The sequence below is a fragment of the Scyliorhinus torazame genome, chromosome 22 (genome assembly GCF_047496885.1).
Source record: "Scyliorhinus torazame isolate Kashiwa2021f chromosome 22, sScyTor2.1, whole genome shotgun sequence".
Lineage (NCBI taxonomy): Eukaryota > Metazoa > Chordata > Chondrichthyes > Carcharhiniformes > Scyliorhinidae > Scyliorhinus > Scyliorhinus torazame.
This window is the reverse complement of record NC_092728.1, coordinates 49,803,163-49,823,479: the sequence shown is the minus strand read 5'-3', so window position 1 is coordinate 49,823,479 and position 20,317 is coordinate 49,803,163. Positions and strand designations below refer to the sequence as shown.

At 50.8% G+C, this 20,317-nt stretch overlaps 1 protein-coding gene across 3 annotated transcripts in view; it reads right to left on the bottom strand.

Moving 5' to 3' along the window:
* zmynd19 (zinc finger, MYND-type containing 19) overlaps window positions 1-15,073 on the bottom strand; it is a 32,147-nt gene extending 17,074 nt beyond the window's left edge. For all 3 annotated transcript variants that reach the window (XM_072488191.1, XM_072488190.1, XM_072488192.1), the window contains exons 1-3: window positions 14,930-15,073; window positions 9,280-9,339; window positions 4,985-5,091 (exon numbers count right to left, since the gene is read on the bottom strand). In XM_072488191.1, the coding sequence (XP_072344292.1) occupies window positions 4,985-5,091; window positions 9,280-9,339; window positions 14,930-14,980 (218 nt within the window). In that variant the 5' untranslated portion in view covers window positions 14,981-15,073. The remainder of the gene's footprint in view (window positions 1-4,984; window positions 5,092-9,279; window positions 9,340-14,929) is intronic.
* Window positions 15,074-20,317: the final 5,244 nt, after the last annotated feature.

Below are 20,317 nucleotides of genomic sequence, written 5' to 3'. Positions count from 1 at the left end.
TTTTGGGATAGAGGATAGGTGTGGGAGATGCTCAAGAAGCCCAGCGAATCACACCCACATGTTCTGGTCATGCCCGGCACTACAGGAGTTCTGGGTGGGGGTGGCAAAGGTTCTTTCGAAGGTGGTGGGGGTCCGGGTCGAACCAAGCTGGGGGTTGGCTATATTCGGGGTTGCAGAAGAGTTGCAGAAGAGCCGGGAGTGCAGGAGGCGAGAGAGGCTGATGTTTTGGCCTTTGCGTCCCTAGTAGCCCGGCGCAGGATATTGTTAATGTGGAAGGAAGCCAAACCCCCGGGTGTGGAGACCTGGATAAACGACATGGCAGGGTTTATAAAGTTAGAACGGATCAAGTTCGTATTAAGAGGTTCGGCTCAAGGGTTCACCAGGCGGTGGCAACCGTTCGTCGACTCCATCACAGAAAGATAGAGGGAATAGAAAAGAAGAAGACAACAGCAGCAACCCGGGGGGGGGGGGGGAAGAGGAGGCACCGGACGGACTCTCAGGGATGTCATTGTATATGTATAGGCACTTGTTATAGGTAATGTATATTGGATTGTATCTTTGGAGAGTAACTAATTTGGACAAGGCAGTTGCCACTTGGTTTTGTATTTGTTTTTGTTTATATATTATTTATTTATTTGTTTACAATTGGCCACGGTTATTTATATTGCTTTGTTGTTGTTCAAAAGAAAAACTATGTACTGTTATGTTTGGCCACAAAATTTTGAATAAAATATATATATATTTTTTAAAAAGATGGTTGGGCCTATGATACTACCCTGAGGAACTCTTGCAATGATGGCCTAGAACGAAGATGATTAAACTCAATTAACCATAAACATCTTCCTTTGTACTACGGATGACACTAACCAACTTAGGAGTTTTCCCACCAATTCCCATTGACGCCGGTTTTGTGAGGGCTCCTTGATGCCACACTCGATCAAATGCAGCCTTGATGTCAGGAGCAGTCACTCTCATCTCACCTCTAGAATTCAGCTCTTTTATCCATGCTTGGACTAAGGCTGTAATGAAGTCAGGAGCTGAGTGACCCTGGCAGAACCCAAACTGAGTGTCAGTGAACAGGTTATTGATGTGCAAGTGCCACGTCATAGCAGTGACAGTAAATTGGGGCTGTAACTAGCCGGGTTAGATTTGTCCTGCTTTTTGTGGACAGGACATGCCAGGGCAATTTTCCACATTGTGCCAAATTCTACTGATGCAGCTGTACTGCAACAGTTTGGAGAGAGGTGCAGCTAATTCTGGAGCACAAGTCTTCAGTATTCTTGCCGGAATGTTGTCAGGGCCCATAACGTTTAAAGTATTCAGCTGGCTGAAATCGGCTAGGGACCTCAGGAGGCAGCTGGAGTGGATCATCCATTCGGCACTTCCGCCTCCGTCTATCAGTTGTTTAATTGTCCACAACCTTCCACGACTTGATGTGGCACGACTGCAGAGCTTGGATGTGATCCATCAGCTGTATGGTCGCTTAGTCCGGTCTATTACTTGCTGCTTATGCTGTTTGACACGCTAGTCCTGTGTTGCAGCTTCACCAGATTGACATTCTGTTTTTAGGTATGCCTGGTGCTGCTCCTGGCATGCACTCCTGCATGCTTCATTGAATCAGGATTGATCCCCAGTTTAATGGCAATGGTTGGGGGGGGGGGGGGGGGGGGGGGGAGAGAGAGAGATATTGGGCCATGAGACTACAGATTGTTGCTGAACACAATTCTGCTGCTGATGGCCCACAGTGCATGATGGATGCCCAGTTTTGAGCGGCTCTATTTGTTTGAAGTCTCTCCCACCCAGTGTGGTAATGCTGCCACAGTAACACAATGAAGGAGGGGCTTTGACTCCATAAGGACTGTGAGATGGGTACGGCTACCAATACTATCATGGAAAGATGTATCTGTGACAGGTAGATTGGTGAGGACAAGGTCAGATAGGTCTTTCCTTTTGGTGGCTCCCTCGCCATCTGCTGCAGACCCTTTAGCTTGCGGCCAGCTCAGTCAGTTGTGGTGCTACCGAACCACTCTTATGATGGTGTCTGGGACATTATCCCAGAAGGTATAATTCAGTCAGTATGGCCACTTCAGGCTATTGCTAGACTCGTCTGAGAGACAATTCTCCCAACTTTGGCACGAGCCCCCAGACTTTGCCGGGTCGAAAGGGCTGGTTTGCTGCTGACGTTTATGGTGTCGAAGTCGATGCTGAGCGATGCATCAGTTTCATTCCTTTTATACTCCGTAGATGGTCTCTGGATTACTAGTCCAATGACGTTACCACTACGCCATTGCTTCCCACAAATAATCCATCACTATGAGATGAGGAGCAGATGCAAAGTTAAACTTAAAATCCAAAAGTTTCTATCTGAGATGCGCTGTTCCTTCATATGTTTTGCAAACCACATCTTGCTGCTTCTCACCATGGCCATCTGGTGTTAACGGTGGTTCAGCTGGTAGCACTCACACCTCTTAAGTCTGGAGGTTATGGATTCAAATCCCAGTTCAGGGCTTGAGCATAAAATTCTAGGCTGACAGTTCAGTACGGTAATGAGGGAGTGCTGCACTGTCTGAAGTGCTGTCTTTTAGATGTTAAACCAAGGCCCCGTTTATCCTCCCAGGCAAAAGATCACATGGCCATGAAAAGTAGGCAAGTTAGCCCTGGCCAATGTTTATCCCCAAATCAGTATCACAAAACAAATTACCAGGCTATTATCTTATTGCCGATTGGGTGCTTACTGTGTTCTATTAGCTATCACATTTCCTACAATGGTGACTATGCTTCAAAAGGTACTTCATTAACTGTCAATCACGTTGGAACATCCCGAGGTCAAGAAAAGCACTAGCTAAATGCAATTCTTTCTTTATGCATTGTACGGCACAAAGTTGCTGCAAACTAAATTCACCACAAAAATTGATGGCTTGCTCATTCCAGTCCAAAGACCCTGGTACAATGTGATAATGTGTTAATTATTGCCAATCAACCTCTCTGGCACTGAAAACTTAGCGTGATGTTGCATTCCTTTAGGCTTCAATTGGTGAGGTTTTAAATCTGTCAAATTAAAAACCAACACGTCTTTTTAACTTTTTCTTTATCCCTTTTCTCCCCCATTTTTCTATTTCCCTTTCCATACCAGATTTGGACATCGCATTCACACGCTCTAACTTATACCCCATTCTCCATCCTTGCGCTGTTAACTTTCTAATCAAGCAATTGGAATGCATACTGAGACATAAAGCTGCTTGCTGTGTTTGCTCAGGTCACAGAGGCGGTTTTCCTTGCTGTGACAATACCAGCTGCCACTTTCAGCAACTTGCTTCAAACCAAAAAACAAAATGACAACACTGAAAGTGCAAGAGCAAGTCTAACTAACAGCAGACGAGCTGCCACAGCAAATAAAAGTCCATCATCTCTATTGCCACAAATTAAGATCGAGTTTTCTGCAATTAAAACTGCGGTAGATTGTTGTCTCTGCTAAGTTACAGCAGAGGGTCCCAGGGCACTTCTCAGTGTCAAAAGGAGGTTGTTAAACAAGGCCCTGTCTGCCCCTTAAGGTTGATGTGAAAGATCCCAAGGCAGTATAAGAAGAGAAGCAGGGAGTTTATTCTGGTGAACATACATCCTTCAACCAACATGAGAAAAAAAAAAGATCAATTTACTGTTCATTCATGTTTGCGTGTTTTTTCCTGTACATTAATTGGTTGCCATATTGACCTGCATAATGTAATTACACCCGAGACAGTACTGCACCGGTTGCAAAAAGTTTAGGAACATGCTTCGAATGTGATAACGTATTATAGAAAGAAATAACTTATAGTAGAAAATGCAACAGCCAATTTGTAAACAGCAAGCTGCCACAAACCGTAACAGGATTAAATGAACAAATAATCTTTCTTCTGGTGATGTAGATCGAAAGACAAATGTTAACCAGGACAACTGCCATGTTCTCTTTACAAATCACGCCACTGGAACTTTTACGAGGCCTTGATTTAACGTTTCACCCAAAGGGCCACACCCCCTCAGCACTGCTGCACAGAACGAGTGCCGGCCTGGGTTTATATGGTCCAGTCCTGGAACACGATCATGGCTCAAAGACAAGGATGATACCCCTGTGCAACGGCTGACCATAAGTTGAAGTCTTTCATTTCACTGCAGTGCAGCATCAACCAAGATCAAACACTCAACCCTTGCTTTGGAGTTCAAAACCACAAGTGAGAGAATCAAAGGGAAGATTAGGGAGAAAGAACTCTTTAAATAGAAGATTGCTAGCATGTGGAATTCACTGCCACAGTTTAAGCAGAGTCCATTATTTCTTTCATAAGGGCATCAGACAAATGCTGGGAAAATATTATTGATGGGTATGGGGATCAGGAAGGTGGTTGATGTGGAGAAAGACAGTCGGGGCAGACTTGTTGGGCTGCGGGACACATGTCTGCCTTAGAACTCTGATATCTACCAATCGGGGCACACTATACAAACGGAAAAGGTTTGAAACCCGTCCTGTAATCTCGCTCTAAATCATAAAACGGACGCTTTGCATGCTTAAGGGTATAATCTTCAACACATGCTGATCACTTTGACTCTATACCATACATTTGTAGACCTTCAAACAACAAATGCATCAGCTCTTACTCACTGAATATAACATGGGCTTCATTCACTGAATCTGCTGACAATCGCACCTTCATATAGGGGCAGATTGAGAGAATTACCTTCAAACCACTAGGCAGCAACATTTGCCCGACCAGAAATTTGGTGGGTTTTGTGTTTACATGGTGAGGAGCGTCAACGTTAGATAACCTGGGCACGATTGGAACTGTGCTGACTGTTTTGGCTGTAACTCCTGACACAAGAACTCCCTATCCTAACTACCTGAACAAACCACGCTTGGGCTGGCAGCAGATTGCGAAACAGTGATGGCGTAAAACCACACCACATAAAACTAGGGTACAGAACCCCAAATTAGCTTCCCAAAGACAGTACTCACCAAAGCAGCTCATGTAGAGGACGCCCTGAACCCCTCCGCTTGCTGATATCAAAAGCATAAGCAAATATTTTTGCACCATTTCCATCAGCATCTATTTCCATACGAGCCTGCGAGGGAATGAAGCAGTTTATTAAAGAATGCACAGCAGATTCATAGTAGGCCTTTCAGCCCCCCACCCCCAAGGATTTTGCGCTATGTATTTGGACCATGACTGATTTGCGAATCAACTTCATTTACCCAGGTATGTTCCACATACCCTGATGCCATTAAAAATCCACCCATCTCTATATTAATTTAAATGGGGAGGCGCAAACACCACAGAACTCAACCAATCCATTGCTGCAGTGCCGAAACAATCTCAACATGCCCGGAGGCTGATCACTAGAATTATTTCACCTGAATTAAATCTAGGCCATTTAAAAGTGAAACTGGAAGCACTTCTTCATATGAGGGGTGGTGGAACTCTCTCCTATAATAATAATCTTTATTGTCACAAGTAGAGTTCCATTAACACTGCAATGAAGTTACTGTGAAAGTCCCCTAGTCGCCACATTCCGGCACACAGAGGGAGGAAACCGGAGCAACCGAAGGAAACCCACGCAGACATGGGGAGAACGTGCAGACTCCACACAGACAGTGACCCAAGCCGGGAATCGAACCTGGGACTCTGGAGCTGTGCAGCAACAGTGCTAACCACTGGGCTACCAAAAGGTTGTGCGGATGAGATGTTCTGTGGTGTCTATTTTAACACCCAGCTTGAGTGAATTATCCTCTATAATTACAAGAACACCAATTCTCTTCCTGGCCTACCTACAAAATTGGAGTCTTGTATGAAAACGATATAAAACGGCTGCCCAAATAAATTAACTGCTCGTCATAATCTAACCACCTGATATCCTGATATGTTGCAGAAAATAACACCAGCTGTATCAATCACTTCTGTAAAAACGTATTTTTTTTTCCTATGCCAACTTCATCAATGACAAGCTCCCCACAATATTTTAGATACACCCAACTGAGTCTTGGGTTGGCGATAGCTATTGCTACATTATAGAATCTTTTCAGTGTATTCTTCTCGCATGGAATTGCTAAGACCATTGACCATTCCCACCACTGTCCCCTCCCTCAAACTGCAGCAACTTAATACCCCACCTGGAAAGTAGGAAAATGTCACGAGCTGCTTCACAGGAACATTATCAAAGAAAATGGGAAGGAGGGAATTCTAGGGCTTGGGTTCTAATGGTGCTGTGATGAAAACTGGGAAGCAGGAGGTGCCAGAATAGGAGGCGCAGAATCTTGAGTATTGAAGACTGAGAATTATGATTCGGGACATGAAAATAAGCACAGTGGAGGCAGGCCAGGATAGCATTGGTGTAGTTAACCCGAAAGTAACAATGGCATGGATAAGAAATCCAACAGCAGGTGAGCTGATGCGGAGGCAAGCTTGGATAAAACAGGTGGAGACACTATATACACAACACAGGGCAATACCCCAAGTCTTAGCGTGCAAACATTCTCCAAGACCAAAGAGCAGACAGTCATTTATATGGCATCACCTACAGGCATCGCATGCCCTGGCATCATGGGACAACCAGACAAAAAATGCAACAGAAACAAAAGGGAGATCTAATCAGAACCACTATGTGTAATGATCAGGTACAGTGACAGTAACTCATTTGTTTGAGCTCAGTAACTCTGTCCAGTTGCAGCACGTTACTGACCAGAACTAAAAACAGCAGTGTCCTCTAGTTATTAAAACATCCAAGAGTGTAAGGCAACTCAAATTCCTGTGGCGGCGTGTACTTACACTATATTCCTGTCAAAAATTCCGTTTTGAAAAGGGGAAGTGACGATGGCGTAAAATTAGAGGGAACATGCTTTTCTTTACAGAATCGACTTAGATTAGCAACCACATCAAGTGTCATGACAAATGATTCACCACCAATCAAAAGCCTCAATTTAGTTTCCCAAATTTAGGCAAAACTGCAGTAGTTGGGCAGTGAACCATATTTGTGTAGAACTATTCATTCTAGGAGAGGCAGTGTCGTAGTGGTATTGTCACTGGACTAGTAATCCAGAGACCCAGGTCAATGCTCTGAGGACCCGGGTTCAAATTCCGCCACAACAGATGGTGAAATGGGAATTCAATAAAAATCTGGAATTAAAAACCTAATGGTGACCACTAATGTTCTTTAGGAAAGTAAATCTGCCATCCTTACGTGGTCTGGCATGCATGTGACTCAGATCCACAATATGTGACTGCTAAATGCTCTCCAAAGTGCCTAGCAAACCACTCGATTAGAGAGCAATTAGGGATGGGCAACAAATGCTGGCCCAGCCAGCAATGCCCACATTCCATGCATGAATAAAAATATTAATTGTGGAGCCTGGGCTCTACCAGTTAACCAGCTCTCAGACAACACGAGAAGACAATGCCAGCCATGGGATTGACTTATGGTTCAATTTATAATTCAGTGAGATAGCTCGATGAAGAATGTTGTCAGTGCGAAGTTACTGAAGCCCAACTGTGCAATTTCTGCAACCATGCCCACTTGAGTTCTGGGAACACCCAATAGCACAAGAATAGATTAGGTAGTTTGGGTGGTGTTTACAGAGATAGCATGAGCTGCATTAACGTTAGGGTGAAAAACCAGGGATAGGGCCGAGTAGCAAATTAAATGCATCAAATGGATACATTAGCCTGGAATCTCCTGAAAGCGTACCTGAAAATAATGGCTTAACGCTAACTTTCGGTGTAAAAGATTCAGGAAATTCAGTCATTCTTGAATTTCCCCAACCCTTTACACCAATTCTAAGAAGACTCAACCAAAATCTGCTATCAATGTATACACAAATTTCCTGAATCTGCATCAGCTGGTTGCAAATTTGCAGCTAAAAGAAATTGATTTCCTCTTGTTCTGTCTGACTTTGATGTGCTGGTTGATGGTCTGGCACATGCTAACATGATTGCCAGGAAATTCCAGCATAACACCCCTCAGAAAGATCAGCAGAGATTAATGTACACCTGGTCAGTTAAGCTACTTTGGGAAGTTCTAGGAGTGTTGAAGCACATGGACAGGTGCAACAATGCAGCAAGACAGGCCAAAACAAAGTGCAGACTCAGATCCTGGGGATTCAGTAAGCAATTCCATTGAAAGAGCTAGACAGGTTTCCGAATGCACAACTGATCACTCAACTGACGGAACTTCACACCCCTGTTTCATAAAGACTCCATCTGACCCACAGCATACACTCCACAAACTGGCGCAATCTCAAGTCCAATGCAAAGTAAACTCAGTTGGCTAGATGGCTGGTTCATGATGCAGAACAAGGTTAACGGCACGGGTTCAATTCCGTACTGACTGAGGTTATTCAAGGAGGCCCCGCTTTCTGAACCTTGCTCCTCGCCTGAGGTGTGGCTACCCTCAGGTTAAATCACCACCAGTTAGTTGTCCTCTTCAAAGGGGAAAGCCTATGGTCATTTGGGACTATGGCGACTTTACTTGATTTTTAAATATCCTGAGTGAAAACTGATCCTAACAGTGAATGTTTATAACACCGAAAATCACCAGCCGAATATCTAAAGCGGTGTTTAATAATTCACGACTACAACAACAGTAACAACTTGGACTTGCGTAGCACCTTTAACAGAATAAAACTTTCTAAGGCACTTCACAAGAGCAACATCAAACAAAATTCGATATTGAGTCACGCAAGGTGACAGTGAGAGCCTTTTTCCTCGGATGGTGATGTCTAGCACGAGGGGACATAGTTTTAAATTGAGGGGAGATAGATATAGGACAGATGTCAGAGGTAAGTTCTTTACTCAGAGAGTAGTAAGGGCGTGGAATGCCCTGCCTGCAACAGTAGTGGACTCGCCAATACTAAGGGCATTCAAATGGTCATTGGATAGACATATGGACGATAAGAGAATAGTGTAGATGGGCTTTAGAGTGGTTTCACAGGTCGGCGCAACATCGAGGGCCGAAGGGCCTGTACTGCGCTGTAATGTTCTATTAGGGCCGATGACTAAACGTTTGGCGCAAAGAGGTGGGTTTTAAGAAGTACCTTAAAGAGAGATCGGGAATTGCAATGTTTAAGGATCAAGCAGCAGAAAGTGTGGCCACCAATGAAGGAGCGATTAAAAATCGGGATTTTCCGCCAGGCCAGGATTGGGGGCACAGAGATCTCGGAGAACTGTGTGGCTGGAGAAGTTAAAGGGAGAGGCGAGGCCAAGGGAGGGAACGGAGTGGTGGGGGTGACAATTCCAGCAGCCTTTCTGCACGCCTTCTTACCTCAAAGGTATAATTCTCCACCAGTGGGATGTCTTGCTCATCTATTAGTGTGTACTTTGTCTGAAAACAACAGAGAAACAGATTTCTTGTTACATTTCCTTTCAAAATTACAGTCCAGTCTGTAGAAACAGTACTCTTAACTAGAACCAGAACACAATTGGGGAGGCAGACAGCAGCAGCTATTAATGCCCCCATCTCCACGATAATGGCCACCTGCAGTCATGAGGTCAAACTCCTAGTTGCCAAAAGCAACCACCGAATGAAGTATATTTGGAAAGTCTGACCCCACCATTGATCAGAGTGGCAGTGTGGGGGACTAGTAGTCCTGTGACCCAGAGTAATGCCGTAGAGACCATTGAGCTGCATTCCACCCCCACCACCCCAAGCATAAATGGATCGAACATGATGGGAACTAAATCCCATCATGAACAGCTAACATTAGGCAACAGCTGTTGATGTGAACCACGCCGTGACTCTTCCCTCAGTGGTACTGACTGTATCTATAATGTTAAAGCAACTCCCCCAAACACTGCCAGTCAGTAATCCCTCCCCAGCAGTGTTACTGACTGTATCGCCACTAGTTAATCCAGCTCCCTTATTTTAATCCATTCATGGGCATCATTGGCAGTGCCAGAATTTTTTGCCCATCCCTAATTGCCCGTTGAACGGCTTGCTGGGCCATTCCAGAGTCAATCACATTGCTGTGGGTCCAGGATCAACAAGGTTTCATGGCAACCATTAGACTTTAAATTCCAGATTGTTATTGAATTTAAATGTCACCATTTGCCATGGTGAGATCTGGACCCAGGTCTCTACAGCATTTCTCTGGGTCGCTGAATTACTCGTCTAGTGACAATGCCATTGACTCCCTGCCATGCTGTAACCCCTTACCCAGTATGTATAAGTACTGATACTAATCCAGATCCATTCCAATGCAATTCAGTAACTGCTTTCAGAAAGATTGCAATGGAAATCTTGCTATTAACACCCTCCCACCCCGCAATACTTGAGGGGAAGCCGCAAAATCAAATGTGTTTCAAAATTTGGATGTTCTGGCCTCAACAGTGGGATTTCTGTACGTTAAATGAGTGGTGACTGAGAAGCACACTGCCAGAAACGCAAACACATGGCCATTCGCTATTCCCGGGTGAGAAATTCCCAGCAACCCGAAGCTCAACCAGGTGAATTATAAAGCAGCAGCCACTGTTTATATTTGCACATCACCTGCAGACTCAGCACACTGAAATGCAGATGACCATTGGACCCAAGAAAACAGTAACCCTTAGAAACAGAAGCCCATTCAGCCCCTTGAGTTGTCCCACCATTTGCTCATGATTAACCTGCATTTTAACTCCCATTACCCACCTTAATGCCCAAGTTGAAGAAAAATCTACCAATCTCCGTTTGGAAATTTTCAGTTAAACTTGCCTCAATGATTGTTGGGAGAATGAGTTCCAGGTTTCCACTACTGTCTAGTTAAGTACTTCTTGACCTCAACCATGAGCTGCCGAGCTCTAACTTTATGACGACCTCTTGCTCTGTACACACCCACCAGAGGGAGTAGTTTCTCTCAATCTACTCTGTCAAAACCTTTGGAGCTCATCAACTACCAATCACTCCATTTTCATTCTGGGCTCCCACTGAATCCAACTTACAGGCCCACCCTGGTCAAATCACCAATAGGTAAACTGACCAAAGCCATGTGTGTACTCTCATGCTTGGCTGGCGAGTATTTAATGTTCCCTCAGCAAAGACTTGATTATATTTTTGTCCCAAGCTATGTGCCTCCAGAATCTTGCTCCAGAGCTCCCTCCAGCAGCCCCCTCCCCCCCCTGCCCAAAACCACCCCCACTGCGCTTCAGTTAGACTGTGACCTGACTCCAGAGTTACATGATGTGGAGATGCCGGCGTTAGACTGGGGTGAGCACAGTGCGAAGTCTTACAACGCCAGGTTAAAGTCCAACAGGTTTGTTTCAATGTCACTAGCTTTCGGAGCGCTGCTCTTCATTCACCTGAGGAAGGAGCAGTGCTCTGAAAGCTAGTGACATCGAAACAAACCTGTTGGACTTTAACCTGGTGTTGTAAGACTTCGTACTGTCCAGAGTTACAGTGCAGGGTACAAACCAGCATAATTGCAGCCTGATTAAATGCCACCTGATTTGGACAGTGTATTAAACCCATGCATCATCTGATTCCAAACTCTCCTCCAAAATGGCCCAGCAAGCACAAAGGCAATCAGAAATGATTGGATTTGTTTATTGTCACGTGTACCGAGGTACAGTGAAAAGTATTTTTCTGCGAGCAGCTCAACAGATCATTAAGTACATGGGAAGTAAAGAAAATACATAATAGTGCAACACAAGGTATACAATGTAACTACATAAGCACCGGCATCGGATGAAGCATACAGGGTGTAGTGTTAATGAGGTCAGCCGATAAAAGGGTCATTTAGGATTCTGGTAACAGCGGGAAAGAAGCTGTTTTTGAGTCTGTTCGTGCGTGTTCTCAGACTTCTGTATCTCCTGACAATGGGAGAAGTTGGAAGAGTGAGTAAGCCAGGTGGGAGGGGTCTTTGATTATGAAATGAGCAATAAATGCTGGCCTTGCTAGCGACATTTGTATATTGGCTGCAGTGTGAAGTTTGGTTCATTGTGCCTCAATAACATGCCAGGCCACCATAGTAGCAGACAATGCTGCATCTGCCACACCTATAGACATTCCCTAAGCAGCCTCTGAACGACAATTGGCAACCAGTTACAGTTCGATGCATCCAAATTGAGATGAATGAACGCCATTACTGCGAGAAGGGAAATTTTTCATTCCATAGTTCTGGGAGATTGAAGAAAGTTTTGGAAAAGATTAACCCAGGTCATGCTGAGCCAAGGACATAGATTCATATTTAAAGACCAAGGGAATAAGACCCACTAACTCACACTTCCCGTCATCACGAAAGAATGAGATTTGGAAGCGGGTGGTCTGGCTCACCGATAATCCTTAGCCAAGTTTTCCCGTGGACCCCCAATAAAGTTCTCAGTTGTACTGCGATGGCTACCTGCAGCTGACAACCCGGGGGGCCGAGGGCAAGAGCCCCCAACCCAGGGGCTGAGGGCAAGTGCCCCCAACCCGGGGGCCGAGGGCAAGAGCCCCCAACTCGTGGGCCGAGGGCAAGAGCCCCCAACCCCAGGGAACGAGGGAAAGAGCCCCCAACCCCAGGGAACGAGGGCAAGAGCCCCCCCCCACCCCGGGGGCTGAGGGCGAGCCAAAACCCCGGGGGCCAAGGGCAAGAGCTCCCACCCCTACAGGGCAGAGGACGAGCCCCCACCCCACCCCCCAGGGCAAGAGCCCCCACCCCCCAGGGCAAAGGGCAAGAGTCCCCAACCCCACAGGGCAAAGGGGCAAGAGTCCCCACCCCCACAGGGCAAAGGGGCAAGAGTCCCCACCCCCCCCCCCAGGGCAAAGGGCAAGAGCCCCCCCCACCAGGGCAAAGGGCAAGAGCCCCCACCCCTCCCAGGGCAAAGGGCAAGAGCCCCCATCCCTCCCAGGGCAAAGGGCAAGAGCCTCCATCCCTCCTAGGGCAAAGGGCAAGAGCCCCCATCCCTCCCAGGGCAAAGGGCAAGAGCCCCCACCCCTCCCAGGGCAAAGGGCAAGAGCAAGAACAACCCCCCCCCCCCCCCCCCCCCAGGGCAAGAGCCCCCACCCCTCCCAGGGCAAAGGGCAAGAGCCCCCACCCCTCCCAGGGCAAAGGGCAAGAGCCCCAACCCTCCCAGGGCAAAGGGCAAGAGCCCCCCCCCCTCCCCAGGGCAAGAGCCCCCACCCCCAGGGCAAAGGGCAAGAGCCCCAACCCCAGGGCAAAGGGCAAGAGCCCCCCCCCCCAGGGCAAAGGGCAAGAGCCCCCCCCCCCAGGGCAAAGGGCAAGAGCCCCCCCCCCCCCCAGGGCAAAGGGCAAGAGTCCCCCCCTCCCAGGGCAAAGGGCAAGAGCCCCCCCCCCCAGGGCAAAGGGCAAGAGCCCCCCCCCCAGGGCAAAGGGCAAGAGCCCCCCCCCCAGGGCAAAGGGCAAGAGCCCCCCCCCCAGGGCAAAGGGCAAGAGCCCCCACCCCCCAGGGCAAAGGACAAGAGCCCCCACCCTCCAGGGCAAAGGGGCAAGAATCCCCACCCCCACAGGGCAATGGGGCAAGAGTCCCCACCCCACAGGGCAAAGGGGCAAGAGTCCCCACCCCCCCCCAGGGCAAAGGGCAAGAGCCCCCCCTCCCCCCCCCAGGGCAAAGGACAAGAGCCCCCATCCCTCCCAGGGCAAAGGGCAAGAGCCCCCATCCCTCCCAGGGCAAAGGGCAAGAGCCCCCACCCCTCCCAGGGCAAAGGGCAAGAGCCCCCACCCCTCCCAGGGCAAAGGGCAAGAGCCCCCACCCCTCCCAGGGCAAAGGGCAAGAGCCCCCACCCCTCCCAGGGCAAAGGGCAAGAGCCCACCCCCCTCCCCAGGGCAAGAGCCCCCACCCCCAGGGCAAAGGGCAAGAGCCCCCCCCCCAGGGCAAAGGGCAAGAGCCCCCCCCCCCAGGGCAAAGGGCAAGAGCCCCCCCCCCCAGGGCAAAGGGCAAGAGCCCCCCCCCAGGGCAAAGGGCAAGAGCCCCCCCCCCAGAGCAAAGGGCAAGAGCCCCCCCTCCCCCCCAGAGCAAAGGGCAAGAGCCCCCCCCCTCCCCCAGAGCAAAGGGCAAGAGCCCCCCCCCCAGGGCAAAGGGCAAGAGCCCCCCCCCCAGGGCAAAGTGCAAGAGCCCCCACCCCCAGGGCAAAGGGCAAGAGCCCCCCCCCCAGGGCAAAGGGCAAGAGCCCTCCCCTCCCCCCCCCAGGCAAAGGGCAAGAGCCCCCCCCCAGGGCAAAGGGCAAGAGCCCCCCCCCCAGAGCAAAGGGCAAGAGCCCCCCCTCCCCCCCAGAGCATAGGGCAAGAGCCCCCCCCCTCCCCCCCCAGAGCAAAGGGCAAGAGCCCCCCCCTCCCCCAGGGCAAAGGGCAAGAGCCCCCCCCCCAGGGCAAAGGGCAAGAACCCCCACCCCCCAGGCAAAGGGCAAGAGCCCCCCCCCCCCCAGGGCAAAGGGCAAGAGCCCTCCCCTCCCGGGCAAAGGGCAAGAGCCCTCCCCTCCCCCCCGGGCAAAGGGCAAGAGCCCTCCCCTCCCCCCCCCTGTAAAAGGGCAAGAGCCCTCCCCTCCCCCCCCCCCCCCGGGCAAAGGACAAGAGCCCCCAACCAAGGAACTGAGGGCATGAGCCCCCAACCCAGGGGCAGAGGGCAAGAGCCCCCAACCCAGGGGCAGAGGGCAAGAGCCCCCAACCCAGGGACCGAGGACATGAGCCCCCAACCGGGGGGGGGGGGGGGGGCGAGGGCAAGAGCCCCAACCCGGGGGCAGGAGCCCACAACTCCGGGGCCAAGTACCTGCTGCACACGGCAGTGTGGGACGACACTGACCGAGCTAGAGCCTCCCTGGCTGTGTGTGGGGCGGAGGGAGAGGCCTCCCCTCCCGCGGGCCACATGGTCAGAGCGTGGCCCGGAGAGCAGCGAGTGCCGAGTCCGCGGTGCCGCCCATAGGCGGGTTTGGAGAGGGGGTGTGAGCGGTTCCCCGGCCCTACGGGCCCGCCCGACTCGACCTCTCCCAACCCCGCTCTCACCTTGCCGGCCGCCCGGCCGAGCCGCACGATGCCCAGTTTGAAGTCCGACATGGCCCCCGCTCCGCCTGCCCCGAGCCTCCGACACGCGTACGGACACCGGTCCCCGCGCCGCCTCGCCGCCTCACCAAACACTTCCGGAGGGCGCGCGGGGGTCAGCGGCGGCCCCGCAGCCAATGGGAGGCGGCCTCGCGCCGTCACGCGGGCAACGGTTACCAAGGTGACGTCAGTTTCGCGGGAAGCTGCCCAAGGGGGCTGGGCTCCTGATGTCACTGCAGGAGCACAGAGACCCAGACACACAGAGACCTGAGGCACAGAGACCCAGGGACATATAGGTACAGACTCACAGAGATCCAGAGACACATAGAGACCGAGAGCCACAGAGACACACAGATACAGAAACATAGGGACATAGAGTCCCAGGGCACAGGGACACATAGATCCAGATTCACAGAGATTCAGAGACCTAGGGGAACAGAGATCCAGAGACACATAGATCCAGATTCACAGAGACACAACTACACCCAGAGACACAGAGTCCCAGGGCACAGAGATCCAGGGTCACAGAGACCCAGAAACAGAGAGACATAGATACGAAACACGGGATCACAGAGATCTAGGGACACAGAGACTCGGAGACACATCTACACTCAGAGACTCAGGGACACAGAGTCCCAGGGCACAGATCCAGGGTCACAGAGACCCAAAAATAGAGACACATAGATACGAAACACAGGAACACAGAGATCCAGGGACACAGAGACACATCTACACCCAGAGACACACACAGACTCAGGGACCCAGGAAGTGTAGAAGATTGTAGCTTAGTCGGGCAGTATGGTCGGCACGGGCTTGGAGGGCCGAAGGGCCTGTTCCTGTGCTGTACATTTCTTTGTTCTTTGTTTGACACAGAGTCCCAGGGCACATATCCAGGGTCACAGAGACCCAGAAACAGAGACACATAGGTACGAAACACAGAGATCCAGGGACACAGAGACACATCGACACCCAGAGTCCCAGGGCACAGAGAGTCAAGGACACAGGGACACTCTTGGGATCTCTTATTTTTGGGATTGAATTTATTGCAAAAACCTTAGTAGTACACGTTCAAATACAAATAAAAGGAACTAAAGCCTAGCAGGGCATAAGGAAGAAATCAATGGAAAGAGACAAAGAAGAAGAGTGGGTGTTATGGGCCAGGGTTTAGAGAACCCCAAAGTGTATCATGGAGTTCACCTGACCCACAACTTTTAATAGATTGTGGTATGGAGAGTGCATTGCCCACTCTACAGGTATGGTGCAAACAGAGCTTTACAGTACTTCTAAATTAAAACATTGTTTATTCTATGAACTCAAGTTAACCTTTTTGAAACATACAGTGAGTATCTTAGCAACCATCAATTCAAATACAACCCCCAAAGAATACAGCACTAAATAATCCTAAATAACTTCCCAAACAACATCCAGAAGACAAAAGAAACACCTTTTAACAGAAGCACATTAGGTTTTGATTCACTACTGAGAACATTTAATAATTTTGAATTCACCAAATGATCAAGAGATAGTCTTTTCATGGCAGAGAGATTAACAGTACACCTGCCCTGGTTGGCTTCAGCTCCAACACTGAAAACGAAACTAAAACACACCCTGCAGCAAACAGCCTAAAACGAAAGTAAAAAGCTGACAGCCCAGCTCCACCCACACTCTGACATCACTGATATACACACCCATTTATAAACACCCATTTCTTAAAGGTACTCTCACATGACAGTGGGAAACATGTGCATCAAGAACTTTATACCTGCACGTTTTGGCACCGCCCCCCTCTTGACCCCTAATTGGTGTTGTGTTCTGTGTTCGTTGTTTGGCAATAAATCTACAGAACTGCTGGTGACTTGTCTAAACCAGGATTTTTATTAATATACACGTGGTAATGTAACAATCAGATACAGAGCAAGTTGTCATAGAGATTCTTTAGACTCCCCTGGAACTCGCCTTATGCATGACTGTCTTCATGTATGCCTCACAAACTTCTGAGGATGGCTGGATGTGCCCTGACTTTTACCTGACGCCACCTGCTGGTGGGAGGTCACACTGCTGAGTACATGCAATATTATCGATAGGTATATCACCACAATTGGCGTACAAGTTTTGAATTGTGACTTCTGAATGGAGCTCCATGCCATCACTCACTGATATCTAACTTACTGGTTGTGCTTACTATGTTACATTGTCACATTTGTAGTCTGAATTCTGAAAAGTTGATGTGTTCCCACGGTAAACTTTCCCACAGACACAACATTTTCAAAACTTGGTTTTAATACATTCCCCACAATACAGAAACACAGACACACACACAGACATACCTACGCCCAGAGAAACAGGTACACATAGACACAGAAACACAGATCCAGGGATACAGAGACACAGGGACACAGGGACACATAGATAAGAAACACTGATACACAGGGACTCAGAGACACACCTACAGCAGAGACGCACAGAGACGCAGACACTACAGGGACACACAGATACAGAAGTACTGAGACACAGGGAGACAGAGACCCAGAGACACACGGAGACCCAGAGACACACGGAGACCCAGAGACATTCAGAGACACAGGGGCATATAGATAACGAAACACAGAGACCCAGGAACACAGGGACCCATGATCACAGGCACACAGAGCACAGGGGCACAGAGACCCAGGATCACAGGGGCACAGAGACCCAGGATCACAGGAGCACAGAGACCCAGGATCACAGGAGCACAGAGACCCAGGATCACAGGGGCACAGAGACCCAGGATCACAGGAGCACAGAGACCCAGGATCACAGGAGCACAGAGACCCAGGATCACAGTGGCCCAGGATCACAGGGGCCCAGGAGCACAGGGACCCAGGATCACAGGGACCCAGGAGCACAGGGACCCAGGATCACAGGGACACAGGTGCACAGGGACCCAGGGGAACAGAGACCCAGGATCACAGGGACCCAGGATCACAGGGACACAGGAGCACAGGGACCCAGGATCACAGGGACCCAGGAGCACAGAGACCCTGGAGCACAGAGCCCCAGGATCACAGGGACACAGGAGCACAGGGACCCAGGAGCACAGGGACCCAGGATCACAGGGACACAGGAGCACAGGGACCCAGGAGCACAGGGACCCAGGATTACAGGGACCCAGGAGCACAGGGACCCAGGAGCACAGGGACCCAGGATCACAGGGACCCAGGGGCACAGGGACACAGGAGCACAGGGACCCAGGATCACAGGGACCCAGGATCACAGAGACCCAGGAGCACAGAGACCCAGGATCACAGGGACCCAGGATCACAGGGACACAGAGACCCAGGAGCACAGTGACCCAGGATCACAGGGACCCAGGAGCACAGGGACCCAGGAGCACAGGGACACAGAGCACAGAGACCCAGAACACAGAGAACCAGGTGCACAGGGATCCAGAGCACAGGGACACAGAGCACAGGTACATAGAGACCCAGAGCTTAGAGACCCAAAGCTTAGGGTCCCAGAGCACATGGACACAGAGCACAGAGACCCAGGAGCACAGGGACCAAGGGCACACGGGCACAGAGACCCAGGTGCACAGGGACCCAGAGCACAGGGACCCAGAGCACAGGTACATAGCGACCCAGAGCTTAGAGACCCAAAGCTTAGGGACCCATAGCACAGGGACACAGAGTACAGAGACCCAGGCATACAGAGACCCAGAGGACAGGAACCCAGGGACCCAGATGCACAGTGACCCAGAGCTTAGGGACCCAGAGCATATGGGCACAGAGACCCAGGCACACAGAGACCCAGTGGGCAGAGGACCCAGAGCACAGGGACCCAGAGCACAGGGACCCAGAGCACAGGCACACAGGGGCCCAGAGCTTAGGGATCCAGAGCATCAGGGCACAGAGACCAGGCACACAGAGACCCAGTGCACATGGACCCAATGCACAGGGACACAGAGACCCAGAGCACACGGACCGAATGCACAGGGACACAGAGACCCAGAGCACACAGAGACCCAGAGCACACAGACACCCAGAGCACACGGACCCAATGCACAGGGACACAGAGACCCAAAGCACACAGAGACCCAGAGCACATGGCCCCAACGCACAGGGACACAGAGTCCCAGAGCACACAGAGACCCAGAGCACACAGAGACCCAGAGCACAGGGACACAGAGACCCAGAGCACACAGACCCAACGCACAGGGACACAGAGACCCAGAGCACACAGAGACCCAGAGCACACGGACCCAACGCACAGGGACACAGAGACCCAGGGGCACAGGGGCCCAGAGTTCAGGGACCCAGAGCACAGAGACATAGAGACCCTGGCACACAGGGACCCAATGGACAGGGGATCCAGAGCATTGGGACCCAGAGCATAGGGGCACAGAGACACAGAGAGCCTGGTACACAGGGACCCAGTGGACAGGGGACCCAGAGCACAGGGATACAGAGCACAGGAGCACAGAGACCCAGGAGCACAGGGACACAGGAGCACAGGGACACAGGAGCACAGGGGCCCCAGAGCACATGTACACAGAGCACAGGCGCACAGGGACACAGAGCACAGGGACACAGAGCACAGGCGCACAGGGACACAGAGCACAGGGACACCGAGCACAGGGAGAGCACAGGGACACAGAGCACAGGGACACAGAGCACAGGGGGCACAGAGACCCAAGCGCACAGAGACCCAGAGGACATGAGACCCAGAGCACTGAGACCCAGGAGCACAGGGACACAGAGCACAGGGACACCGAGCACAGGGAGAGCACAGGGACACAGAGCACAGGGGGCCAGAGCACAGGGACCCAGAGCACCGAGACCCAGGAGCACAGGGACACAGAGCACAGGGGGCCCAGAGCACCGAGACCCAGGAGCACAGGGACACAGAGCACAGGGGGCCCAGAGCACAGGGACCCAGAGCACCGAGACCCAGGAGCACAGGGACACAGAGCACAGGGGGCCCAGAGCACAGAGACCCAGGAGCACAGGGACACAGAGCACAGGGGGCCCAGAGCACAGGGACCCAGAACACCGAGACCCAGGAGCACAGGGACACAGAGCACAGGTGGCCCAGAGCACAGGGACCCGGAGCACCGAGTCCCAGGAGCACCGGGACACAGAGCACATGGACACAGATCACCGGGATACAGAGGCACAGAGACTGACACGACAGGGAAACCAGAGCGCGGGGACCCGAGGCACAAATAACCAGAGTACAGGAACCCAGAACATAGGTGACCCAGAGCACAGATATTGCCGAGCACAGGGACCCAGAGCTCAGGGCACCTGCCCCGGAGTAAGATATCACAGTAGTTATCTCATTGTTAGCCACCAAGATAGATAGAACATAGAACAT